Raw genomic sequence first — 13,485 nt, 5'->3', positions numbered from 1 at the left:
CTTAGACTCCTTAGGGAGGTCTTTGGGAGTTGGAGGGAAGACGGTCCAAGTGTGGTGGCCCTGGAAACCAGGAAGTCTGAGAAAGGGGTCTTCTGTGCTGGCACCTTCCCTCAGAAACCAAATCAAGTTCCACAATGTGCTGCCCTGGTCAGGTGAGGGCCAGAGCCCAGACAGAGCCTCTGTACCCAGTTCTGTCCAGGGCCAGGCCACCTCCTCCCTGGGTCCTGTGGCTCAGGTTTCAAGACCTCGACATTCAGATTTTTCGCGGCATAAATTTGCATCCAGCACAGGGGAGAGGAGGCTACTGGAAGCGTGGGGGTAAAGAATGAGTACAAGGCCAGGAGGGCCCCTGGGGTGGAGACTGGTCAGCATCTTTTTTCCCCAGTGAGAGGACATTATCCGAGGAGCCCAGATGGGGCCTCGCTGCCTGCCGCATGCCCTTGACTGCTAGGTAATTCTCCAGTCCCTGCTGGTGGCCCCTGAGAACAGGAGGTGGCCCCTGGAGGCAGGGTCCTGGTCTGGAGCCCCGAGATGCCGAGGAACCCCCAGGCGTGCCGCCCGCTCGGTTTAACGGTGCAGCGGGACTGAGCTGCTGAGCTGCGAGCAGAGCTGGGCGCCCCCTGGCACGGAGCCAGGCCGGGCGGGTGTGCGCCTGGCGCGCGACACTGCAGCGCTGGTCATATGAGCAGAAAGGATGAGAAGAACACTTTTTAATCTTTTCGCACTTGCTCTGCCCGCTCAAACAGTTGCAGGATGTCGATGACAGACTTGCTCAGCGCTGAGGACATCAAGAAGGCGATAGGAGCCTTTGCTGGTGAGCGGTGCACTCCCCTGCCTGGTCCTGTCCCCTTGCCCTCTTCCCGCGCCTGGGGCACCCCGCATCCCTCTGCCGAAGCCTCCCCGGTTTCTCCCGCCCATATATCGGTCCCCATCCTCGGGGTTGGCTCCCTGGTCCTTTGTCTTCCTAGAGCTGCACTGGCTGTGCGCCCTGCCTGAGGCACACAAAGTTGAGGGTGCAGAAGGGTGGCTTCTCTGGGAGGATTCCGGGGTCCAGAGCAAAGCACGAAGACAAGGGTGGGAAAAAGGAAGCGCTAGAATTCTGGGGCAGGAACCAGACTTCTCCTCTGAGAAGTGTAGAAGGGGCTGCAAACCAGGGCTTTCTCTCCAAGAGACCCCTTTCGTCTACCTCCATTCCCAACAAGACTTTTCCCAGAAGATAGCCCATTGGTGGAGATCCCCTCTCAGGACAGACCTCAGCGCACAGCACAGTGACCTTTGCGCAGCAGGCACCCATCCCTGCCCAGCCCAGTGCAGCACCCCCTTACTACTCCCCAGCTGCCAATCCTTTTAGGTAGTCCGGGAGAAGGGGGGGCCCACTTAACTGTGTAACTTCTTTACTCTGAAGGGACTCTAGCTTAGATGCTGTTCCTCCCCCCCCCCCCACGTAGGGAAACTTGAAGGTGAAGGATATAGAAAGTCACCCCGTCCAGCACAGGAAGGATGAGAACTGGGGTGGCCTCAGTCAGATCTCAGTGCCCCACTTTGATATGTCAGAGTTGGATACAGCAACTTTCCTCCCCTCAAGCTCTGGGCTGAGGGGAGACCCTGGTTCCTAAGCGTCTTTTGACTGAGGGGGACACCCATCTGCCTTTTTTTTTTTTTCCCTCTTTCCTCCAGGCACACACAGGAAGCTCCAGGAAGTCCTCTTCCCTTCCCAGAGAACTAGAACTATGACAACCCATTCACTGTGCCTTGATTCACCTTGTCACCTTGAGAGGGAAACTTAAACTGAGCCTTTGGAAGTCCTCCATCCTCCCAACCCCCAGCCACTGGGATGGGTCTCTGAGTCTGGGCAGGACTTCTGGGTCCTCCCCTCCCCCTCCCATGATGTGACCTTGACAGAAAAGTGTTCATTTTCTGAAAACAGTACATGGCCAAGAGAGAAAGCTGCCCTTCCTTCTTACACGCCCAGGTGCAGCCCTTCTAGGTGCCACCCAAAAAGGCTTCATAGAATTAGAGGTCTCTGGAGGCTGACAGTCTCTGTGTATTTATGGGGGAGCCAAGAAGGTATGACCTTGAACAGAGCCTCTTTTCCTAGCTGGGCTCCCTCTGCCCTCCTGTTCCCCACAACTGTGCAGATGTCCTTTAACCAATGCTAGAACATCCCTTTCCTGGATTTTCCCGATACCCTACTTCCTTCCTTAACCTCCTCCTCCCCCTAACAGCTGCAGACTCCTTCGACCACAAAAGGTTCTTCCAGATGGTGGGTCTGAAGAAAAAGAGCCCGGATGATGTGAAGAAGGTGTTCCATATTCTGGACAAAGACAAAAGTGGCTACATCGAGGAGGATGAGCTGGGGTAAACTGAGGCCTTGTGGGGGGGAGGGACCTGGTGCTATCTCCTCAAGTCACCATCCTTCTCTCTGTATCTGCATAGCAAGCATTACATTGCCCACCCCTAGGGCAATGTCCCAGACACCAGGGAAAGATACCTCCTGCTTCCAGGGGCGTGGGTGGGTGGTGGTCAAACACTCAGCTCAGAGCACAGCTAACTAGGTTAAATTATAGCCACTTAATATCGCTAATGGAATGGAGTTACTTAATAATTTAATACCAATGAAGAGGCACTTATTCTGGCTGCCTCCCACCACAGGCAAGACAGGAGGCATTCTCCTTAGAGTGTCATTGATTTCCATTGTCTGAAAGTCACCTTCCCCGGTCTGGTCTGCAGACCCCATGCCTCTGGACCAGAACTGCAACTTCTGGGCAAGCCAGGGAGGCATAGCCAGCTCTGGGACTTCAGGGTCCTTGGAGCAAAGCACAGAGGAGAAGACAAACCCACATTAGCAGAGAGCCCTCTGCCCTAGTCCACCTCAGCCACCTGGCCTGTATTTGATGACCCAGCTGTGCCTTCTGTTACTTTCTGACCAAGGCTGCCTTGAATTTTGTTGGAAACATAAGGAGGGAGGTGTTTAGAGATGCATTTTAAGTAGGAACTTCCTCAATCTATCCTGTATCTCCTCCAAACTTTACCCCAAGGGCACCTTCTTCTAGAACCTTCTCCTACCTGCCTATCTATGTCTGAAAAGTGCATGCATGTACAGGTACATTCTAAGTGCTCTCTAATCTCAAGGTATCACCATCTCTCTAGAGAGCCTCCTAACTCCTCTCTCACCTGGTAGGAGGCATGTGCTTCCCTCTGCCTCCTCCATCAGGGCACCCATCACTCCATCACACATGAGGTCTGTCTATGAGGACTTGCCCTCTTCCCCAGTTATGCAGGTGACTTATGACAATCAGTATGGCGATTTTATATATTTATTGAATAAACAAAGACAAGTGTTCCCTAAACTTGGGTCAGTCCTGCACAGAGAGCAGTCATCCACCACACACTGACCCACCAAGGGTCAGACCAGGCCAGCTGGCCACCCTAACTGTGCATGTGCCCACACACACCCCCACTGCCTATCACAGCTTCCCCTGCCCTGCACAGATTCCAGCCCACCATCCAGTGAGGTTCTGCAAGGTGACTTTGCCTGAGTCCCTCCCATTTTCTGCCTTTTCTCCTCCAGGTCCATTCTGAAGGGCTTCTCCCCAGATGCCAGAGACCTGTCTGCTAAAGAAACAAAGACACTGATGGCTGCTGGAGACAAGGATGGGGATGGCAAGATTGGGGTTGAAGGTGGGTAGCCATGACCATGATTCTGGGAACACTGGGACTCTGGGGTGTGTGGCTGTTAAAGTTTTGGTCTGAAGAAAGGAAGAGGAGATGAGAAAAAAACCCAGGTCAGAGCAGAGAGCTCCACTGCCAAGCAGAGAAACCTCTCTCTCTCTCTCTCTCTCTCTCTCTCTCTCTCTCTCTCTCTCTCTCTCTCTCTCTCCTCTCTCTCTCTCTCTCTCTCTCGACATATAGATATATAGATATATGAGCAACCCATGAGAAGTGACTTTTCCCCCTTTTCCTGCTGTGTGAAGGAATTGTGGGAGGGAGAATTGGAGATTTTCCCTGCTTTTTTTGGCCTAAGTTCTGATCCAGGATCTGCCTACATTGTCTGTGTGACCTTGGGCAGTGTCTGTCCTTCTCTGAACCCAAGGCTCATGTCTGTAACCAGAGGAGACAGGCCCATGATCTCCCGAGGACCCTCAGGCTCTTATAGTATCCAATTCCAAGGATGGAAATTCCTTATCTACTGCCCTCCCAGCATCTCATCCCGGTGTCCTGTAACCTCAGACAGGTTTTTGGCTTCATTCAAATACACCATCCCATCATGGTAGGAGAGCCAGGGAAGAACAGTCAGCCAGAATCCAGATGGGAGTTAGGATGCACGCAAGGCTTCAGCAGCTTTGTTCAGAGCCCGGGCACAGCCAGGTGGCCCACTACCCCACATCCTTATTCAGTCAACCTGCCTGGCATCTGTGGGGCACATCCCAGAACTGTCAGCCCTCTTATGACACTTTGTAGGTGGCCAAAAGGATGCTCACAGTCCTAGCCTGGCTCAGAGAGCTTGGATGCAGGGTGTGGCAGGGATTTCAGATCTAGTCTGAATGTGGCTGAGCAACATGCTCTGCCACCATTGGCTTGTGTGGCAGCCTTTTAGGCAGACATCAAAGAAAGCCACATTTAAGCACCTCTGGGATTCAGACCCCAGCCTCTCTAGGGGAGTCGTATTAACTATTTTGGGCCTCAGAGTTTTCATCAAGAGGGAGTGATGGTTCTTCTCTCATGGAGTAACCCATGAGGACGTGGTTGCTAGTGTGTAGAGTGCTCAGGCCAGGAGCAGCCATGGGGCAGAGAGCAAGCGCCTTTTGTGTGCCATTAACTAAAGAAAAGGGAAATGTGGACTAGTGTCCACTCCAGAAATGAATGAGGTACCTAGTAAATATCTGTTGCCTGAGGGGATGTCCAGACCCCCACACCCCTCTTCCCTTCTGCTCCTCACCACCGTGACCTTAGGCACACCCTCTGCCTATACCTGGGTTCTCTTGTCTGGCACATGGGGTGCATGAGCTTATGCTAGGACCTGTTAAGTGGTGTGGACACAAATTGCTCTGGGGAAAGTACTAGATTCTACAAGTATATGGGAAATTATTAAAGAATTTTTAGTGAAAGCAAGAATGAAGAATCTTTACTGAGTTCGGGTACAGGGCCATAGGACCCTGATGTTCTTCTTTCTGATGGCAGGAAGGGGGGCTGAGCAGAGAGTGTGAGAGAGATGCCTACTGGCTTGACAGCTCTTACTGATTCTGACAACAGCTACAACCCCTTCTCACCAACTCCACTCCGGGCCCTGGCGTCTACTGCAATTCAACTTGCCCTCCATTTTTTGAGATGCAGCCCACAGCCAGAGGCAAGGTCTTCAAGTTGGCTGCTCCCAGCCAACCTAAATGAGGAAGAAAACCAGGGCAGCCCTTGACTTGGTTCCCTCCTCCTGCCCCTGCTGTCTGCCATACCTGGTCTTAAAGAGCAAACTAAACTCTTCCAAAAGACCCATTGGCAGCTCCCAAGGAGAAATGTGATGCCTAGCATCAAATGAAATAAAGATAATTAGGACAAAGGTCCTGATGAGGAGCCCTTGAGCAAAAGCCCTGTAATCCCAAGCCACAGCTTCATGGATAAAACTGTACCTATGAAAACATGGGGCGTATTGAAGGCAGCACCCAACACTTAGTAAGTACCCAGGACCCAATGAATGGCAGCCACGAACCATCCACATTAGCTACATTCTGAGTATGGCCTTTCATACACACACACACACACACACACACACACACACACACACACACACACACACACACACGTGCACACACACAAATGGTCACACAGGCTGAGTTTGTCTTAATTGAAAAGCTCAGGGGCAGAGGTGTATTGTTTTCCAGACATGTTTGAATTTTTGGAGTACTTAGAGTAACCATGACCCTGAAAGGGTTTCAGGTTTCCAAAATCCGGGGTTAGAGACATTGGTCTGTGCCAGGCAGAGTGGAGGTGCAGGCAGCTGAGACTTGGAGGCCAAGATACTGGAATGCTACAGGTTGGGAATCAGCAAGTCGGGGCAGGTCCAGGCATGGCAATGGCATCAGCAAAGACACTGAGGCAGGAATGGTTAGGACAGATTTAGAAACAATCCAGAAAACTGGTTTGCCAGGAGCGAGCAAGAACTACTCATCGTGTCTCAGGCTGGAGCTGGGCTCTGTGGTGTTATCTCATTTTCCTGGGATGACAGAGGACATACATGCCGAAAAGGCAGTTCAGGGGGCCAAAGTCACGCTATGTTCAGGATTCAGGTTTCAACCCCAGTCTATCTGACAGCACAATGGAGGCCTGAACTAAGCTGTGCAGCCCACACAGCACTCCAGGGTCCAGGAGGAGCACAGAGCAGGGACAAAATATGAGATTAAGGTGGCACTGAGGGCCTTACTCTGCTTCCCTAGTGAAGATGCAGATGCCCCACCTCCTTGTATAACCCAACTTGAGAAGTAGGATTGGTGATGCCACACAAGAGTGGCATGAGAGAGGCTCTACGCCTTTCTCTGGGGCCCAGAATGTTCTGTGACCAGAGTCTTGAGCTCCACCTACCAGCCTGAGGTTGCTTCAACTTCTGTGGGACCCAGGCAAGTCACAGTGTCCCCCTGACCTTTAGGACCAAGGCTAGATCCGCATCCTGTCTCTGGGGCTCCTTTTACTGCATGAAAGACCATGAATCACAACTTAGACTCTGAACCACAGTAGCAGTCACTTTTAGCTTCGCACAGCCCTTCCTGTGTGCCAGGCACTGTCCTCCACCACCTTCTTATCTATCTGTAAAGTGGGTAACTGTTACATTCCCATGTTCGTGGCAGGGCTAGTGAGGCTCAGAGGCAAGGGTTTGTTTAAACCTTTGTGCCTAGGAAGGGAGAGATGGTCAAGATGAGTGTTGAGCTCTGTTTGCTTGCAGCATGTGCATTGTGCTGCTTGCTTCTGGCCTAGAATGCAGTTGAAGTTTAGTGAACACCCAGCATAAGATGATATTAGATGCTGACTTCACGGCTTGCTTCTCTCCACCACACTTGGATGTCCCTAAAGCAGGGACTTTGCCTTCTTCTGTTCTCACCCCCAGCACCAAAAATAGGGTCTGGCGCACAGTGGGCGAGAACAGAGAAGTTTGCTTAGTGAGTGGATAAGGGAAGGAAGAAAGGACCGAACCCAAGGATGAATGAGTGAAGGAATGAACAAGTCAGCCAGTGAGGAAATGCGAGGGCATATGAAAACGAATCCCACAAGGCTTCAGGAAGGAGCAGGTCTAACCCCAGCATGTAGAGAGGGGATCTGCATGCATACAAACTGGGGGCTTGTAGCCACAGGTACTCTGGGAATACAGAGCCAGAAGTGGCCTCTGTTCAGGCTCTGCTTGTCTCTCTGAGGGGAATGATGTTTTACATGGTTCTTTAGGCACCCAATTGTAGGAAAGGAGAAGGAAGACACAGTTACAGCCTCGCTCTTTCAGACTCTAGTATCTGGGGCAGCTGCTTCCAGGAAGTTTAAGACATTTATAGATGTGATCGATCGCCAACGGCCACCATGAAAAGCTGGGATCAGCCGGGAAAAAGGGAAGTAGAAAAGGATAGCAAGGCCAAAAAGAAGGGGGAAGGGCCCCACAGTCCAGCTGTGGCCAAAGACACAGAGGCACGTGAGGCAGGATCTCCTCCATTTCCCAGGCATAAATCTCAGGCTGGAGTTGGTCTCTCTGGTTCCCACCCAGAAATGTTTGCATCCTGAGTGGGACCCAAGTACCCACAGTTCTAACAAGTTATATAGTGATGCTGATGGTCCAGGGAATTGCAAAGAACTGGGGCTTTTCAGTAACTCTGGAAGACAAGGGCTGTTGCTCCCCTCCTTTACACTTGAAACCCTGAAGCTTAAGAGGTGATATAGTACAGAGTCCCTCACAAGGGCTGAGCTTAGAGGTCCTACCTATCTCACTACAGCGAGTGTCCCCAGCCTGGCTTTCCACATTCAATGTACAAAGAACACAGAGAAGACAGACTGAGGTCAGCAGCCACCCCACAACCTATGTGGCAGGGCACTATAGCCAGGTCTTCCCAATCTAGCTCGCTCAGCCCTCACAGAGCCTCCCAGCACAGCCTAACTTTGTTCTCTACACAGACCTGAGCCTCAGAACGCATAGAGGCTTGATTGGCTGTGAAGGCAAGCAAGCACACTTCTCTTGCCTGCCGTCTTAGATTGATCTGCACACCATATGCCTGTATGTGTGTGTGCTCTGTTGAACGTCATTCCCCCTTGTGACCTGGACCTAGTGTTGGCTCTGTCTGCCTGCTCTTTGTACCAATTGCCAGTCAAGCGCCTATCTGTGTGCTGTGTTTTGCTCCTTCGGTTGAAAACATAGCTTTTATAATCGCAGAAATGGAGCCTTTCTGTTTCCTTCTGACAATATCCTTAGCAGACTACTTGAGGATGGGGGTAGTGATGATTAGGTATCATGGGTAACAAGAACCAGAGCCTTCCTGTGCATCGACACCCATCCTGAAAACATCCTGGCTTTCCCACCTTTTGGGCAACCATCCCCTCATCCATGAAGTTGGTATAAAATGCACACCCCTCGGCCTTCTTGCTTTGGTTTTGACGCCACCCTGCTCCAAATCCTAATCCACACAGAAATGGAACTGGGTATTAGACTAGAAGGCAGGGAGGACAGGAGACCTCTGCCTCACTGTGATTCCCATCTGTCTGCCCTGTGGGACTTGATTCGGGGGTGCCCGTGAGGGCCAGTGGACAGTGGACAGTGTCTGGTTATAACCCACTGCAACTCACAGAAGCCCCAGGAGGTCTAGGAGACAAGGGCCACATCCTCACTGATAGCTGCAGAAACTGAGGCTCCATGAAGGCTGAGGGCCAGATCACAGGGCATGATGCATGCCCTTGGAGGGATGTGACCTGGGTTTCCTTTCCACAGGCTTCCTCCTCAAAGCCAAGCTGGGTCTTCGGAGTTATAAATGTTTCCATGCTTAGCAATCTGCTCCTCTATTCCCGGGTGGACTTCTGCTAGTTCTGGCCTTATGCTGCACTAGATAAGATGGGGCAAGGAGAGGATGCAGTGCTACTTATATAACCGGCCTCTTGAAAAATGGAGCAGCAGTCAGGGAGGAACAAGATGTCCTCTCTCCGCTCATCCCTCTCCTGCCACTGCTGAGGCTACAGCCAGAGTCAGATGCAGGTCCCTTCCGATCAGTTTTTGGGAAGAGACACAGCCAGGCCCAGCCAGGCTCAGTTAGCATCCTCCAGCTGGGACCCAGCCTCAGTTTCCCCATAAATAACATGAAGATCAGTGAGGCCAAAATGGGATAAGGTAGCTGGCAGTTCCCAGGACTGTTGATGCCACCTCCTTGTGGCTGCCTGGCTTGACCCCGAGTGACCCCGCCTCCTCATTCTGCAGCTGCAGCAGGAGAAAATGATCCTGTTTGCCGAACCTATCTGTAAGAAACCGAGCCCTGGAGCTATTTCGAGGCGAGGTGAGGTGATGAGCCAGGAGCCCGCCCTTGCTATGGTCATCAGAACAGAGGGAAGGCAGGCCTTCCAGACGCTGACTCCATGAGTCTCAACTTCACTCGGGGCTGTCAGCCTTCCCTGGGCTCACCTGTCAAGAGATTCTAAATTTGTCCGATCCCCACAGCACCCAGGGCTGGGGCGGCCCTAATTAGGCTAATTTCAGTTTCCTAAGGGAAAGAGCAGAATGGTCAGCCCTCTGCCTGCGCCTTCCCTCCTGCCACATTCCCTTGTGCCTCCCTCTCTTTCTGATTGGACAAGAAAGACATCAGAAAGTGTCCTCAGAGAGGCTGGGGGTGGGTTTCAGACCATAGAGTAGTGCTGTTCCTGAATATCTTACAAGAGAAAAAAAAAACTGTCCCTTGTACTTCATCAGGTACTAATTATTTGTACTCATTCTGTGTACCAGGTGCCTCTCACCTGCATCTCAAGCAGTCTTTCTTGTGATCTTAGGGATGCCCCCACTTTACAGATGAGGTTATTGAGGTGGGAATCATGTCAGGAGCTGTTTGGGTCTCCTGGGTACCCTGCTTTCATCATACTTGACCTTGGTTTGGGGAATTGCTGTAGGGGGTAGTTACTCCACAGCTCCCTTACCAGGTGGACTGCGACCTCCTCCTGTGTACCCAGTTTGCTCATGAACTTCCTTGTTGCTTTTCAGGAAAGTTGTGTGAACTGGCATCATTCCCACTTCACAAAGCAGAACACTGAGATTCAGAGAGGCAGCATGGTGGCCCATGGCCACCTAGTCGGTAATAATGGAACAAGACACAGGTCCAGGTCCAGGGTGGCTACAAGGTCATGGGCAGATGCCTTGATGGAGACAGATGATAAAGACCTACAGTTGCAACAGGAGTGACAGTGACAGATGGAGATGACAGGGTCCATTCACTGCACCAGGTAGCAATCAGGCATTTGTGGGTTGGTCCAAGTGGCTTGAGGTATAGAAGCGGCATGATGACAGCAGCTGCCAAGAGCTAAGCACTTTCTCGGGAGCAGGCCTCAGGAGGGGGACCGTGGTGCTGGCTGGACTGACAGCCCCAAGAAACAGCTAGTCTCATAGGCCCCACTTTGAAGATGAGGAAACAGAGGCAAGAGTGTCTAGTCAAACCCACAAGGAAAGGAACTACTGCTCCTCCTCCCTCTGACAGCTCCAAATGCCAAGTTAGAACATTTTCTAAATGTTCTGAAAATGTCCCTGAACATTTAGGACATTTTTCAGCTGGGATTGGAGGGGTCAGACATCTGGTCCAGGGAACCCAGAGAACTGTGGAGGCTCCCTGCCCCGCCTTCCCACACCCAGTTCACATCTGAGACCCTTCCACCAAATCTGTCAACCTAGACGTTCCAAAGTCTGTGTATTTGTCATTTGCTTCTCTTTGGGGTGAGAGGAGACGTTTTAGAGGAGACCTTTGCCAGGAAAGCTGTTAGTTAATTGGCAGTTCCTAAGAACGCTGCCCTGGGGAAGACACAAGAGTCCTGAAGAGGTACAGTGACCCTGCTTTATTTGTCTACAGTGCCCTGGTCAGGGTTCTGGGGGAGATAAAATTAGAATCCTGTGTTCCCTGCAAAAAGCCAGGCTCAGTGGCCTTAAGGACATACAGCCTAGCTAACTCACAGAAGACCCTGTGGTCTTCCGTCTAAGACCCTGGGCTTTTAGAAACCTCTCACAGGTCCAAAACATGCTACCAGGTTCTCAAAAGCAGAGTTCCACTCTGGGGGCCCTCACTAATGGTCTATCACACCCCATCCTGTGTAGACTGTACCCAGTCCTGTGCAGATCGCATCTGATCCCAGCTTGTGGCTGGAGGTGAGTCGTCTTGCTGAGGAGCAGTCAGGAGCTCATAAACCCTGGTGTGATTATAAAGCCCAGCTCCCTCAGATAGCCCTGTATGAACAATACGGGGGATTTTGTCATTACAGGATCTGGGTCACTGGCCTGGTCAGTAGAGCCTACACATGAACTTTACAAGGCCAGAGGACAAATTATAGCCGTGTCACTTCCTTTCTTTCCGACCCTGACTGCTTCAGTGCCCATTTTCCCATCTGTAAAATGGGAGTCACATGTGTACCTCTCAGGGCTTGCTGAACCCTAAAGAGAACTCATAAGCAATGAGTTCAGCATTCAGTTATTCTCATCTGCAGGGTACTAGACAAGACTAGTCACAGGGAAAGGAGTGAATCAGGGAGACAGTGGGGGAGATAGACAAATTTCCTAGTGTGCTAAGACCCTGAAGTCAATAAACATGGGCTAATGTGACAGAGCCAGCAGTGGGGATATTTGAGCTGGGATACATGTCACTCTATACTTAGGTTAAAGGAGGTCACAAATCTTCCCAGTAAAGAAGGAATCTGAGAGTGACTGTGGTCGGGATCCCATCTGCTGCCGTGACCATGTTAGAGCTAAACCCTAGGGCCTCGGTTTCCCCACAAGTAAAATGCAGGCAAAAAAGTGTCTATCTGTGGTAATTCTAAGAATCCTATGAGAGAATGCTTGCTGGATTCTTCCCCTGTAGACATTTGATGAATGCCTCACAGATTCTCACAGATACTCAACGTGGACACCACACAGTGTTAATGAGAGTTCTAACAATAAGATAAAGACAGCTCACAACTACCTCCTCCCCCAGCCCTGATCCTTCAGATTCACCCGGCCCTTGGCTGAGAAGAGAAGTGATTGATATCTGACCTGGGAGAAATTCTTTGAGTGTTCAGTGTTTATTTACTTGAGTTCCCATCAGTGCCTCTCATCACTCAACCCAAGAGTCTTTTGAGGCTTCAAGAACTTCACCTGCATGGACTCTCAATGTCTCCCACCTTGAGTCGCAGTGCAGAATGTCACTTCTAGGGACATTGCCTTAGGGACAGGAGGGTGCAGCTTCTGTTTTTCAGGTCAAACCTCAGAAAAGGGTCCCCTCACAGAGTCTGATCCAGGGCAGCTGCACGGGATTGCTGATGTAGCTGTCATCAGTTTGAATTTTTAAAATGTTATTTATATTTGCAGAATGTGACAGTAGCAGGAAAAGTCCCTTTGCCCTCTGCCAACTTCTCTGGGGTTTACACTTATATAACCTTAGTACAGGGGTGACAAGTCAAGAATGACGTACATAGATGTCCTGTAGAGACTGGGCAGACACAGCGGACTTCAGGGGGCTCCCAGGATCCTCTGGTGGCCTTTGGAAGCTGCTTCACACTTCACATCTATCGCTTATTCCCCTCAGGGAATTGGTCCTGCCTCCCTCCATGGATGCAGAAGGGACAGAAGCATACTAGGACTTTTTCCAGGAAGGGTCTAAACCTCTCACCCTATTCTCATGTCACAATGCTGCATTTTCTAGGGGTGATAGGAATTGGCAGACCAGAATCCCACGGGGTTCTCAGAGACAATGAATGGCAAATTCCACTATTCTGATTTCTTGTGTCAAACAGCAGAATTGTGCAAAGAAGCTGCTGGGCTGGGAACCTCCATTTCCTCACCTGCAGATTAGGCATCATGATAAACAATAAGGTTGCTGTGGGAGCCAAAGAAGATACTGTACACGAAGTGTTGAAACAGCTGGAGCGCGGCAGACATGAACAATCACAGGTGGTAACAGTGTTGCTTTTCTTTTGCAGAGTTCTCCTCTCTGGTGGCTGAAAGCTAAGTGGCGCTGACTGCCTGGGTCTCCCACCTCTCCACCCCCAATGCCCCATCTCAGCTCTTCTTGTGGCCCTCCTGAGTTTCTGTTCAGTTTGTTTATGGTATTTTTTACTCCCCCCATCCTCTATGGCCCCTGAATGACACCATTATTCTGGAAAATGCTGGAGAAACAATAAAGGCTGTACCAATCATATACTGCCTGTACGGAGGACCCAGGCCTGCTAGGGTGTTGGCTTGGCACATTTTTCAAGGGCAGTGTGGATAGGCTGGGAAAGGTGTGGTGGATGGAAGGGCTGTGTCCTGACATT

The 13,485-nt window shown here is 51.0% G+C and overlaps 1 protein-coding gene across 1 annotated transcript; it reads left to right on the top strand.

Annotated features, from left to right (window-relative positions):
- The first annotated feature begins 753 nt into the window (after positions 1-753).
- Pvalb (parvalbumin) lies at positions 754-13,181 on the top strand. Its single transcript, XM_027404312.2, has 4 exons — positions 754-814; positions 2,226-2,358; positions 3,572-3,681; positions 13,153-13,181. The coding sequence occupies exons 1-4, from the start codon at positions 754-756 to the stop codon at positions 13,179-13,181; spliced, it is 333 nt and encodes a 110-aa protein (XP_027260113.1).
- The last annotated feature ends 304 nt before the right edge of the window (positions 13,182-13,485 follow it).

Source organism: Cricetulus griseus, chromosome 2 (genome assembly GCF_003668045.3).
Source record: "Cricetulus griseus strain 17A/GY chromosome 2, alternate assembly CriGri-PICRH-1.0, whole genome shotgun sequence".
Lineage (NCBI taxonomy): Eukaryota > Metazoa > Chordata > Mammalia > Rodentia > Cricetidae > Cricetulus > Cricetulus griseus.
This window is presented reverse-complemented; position numbering and strand designations above follow the sequence as displayed.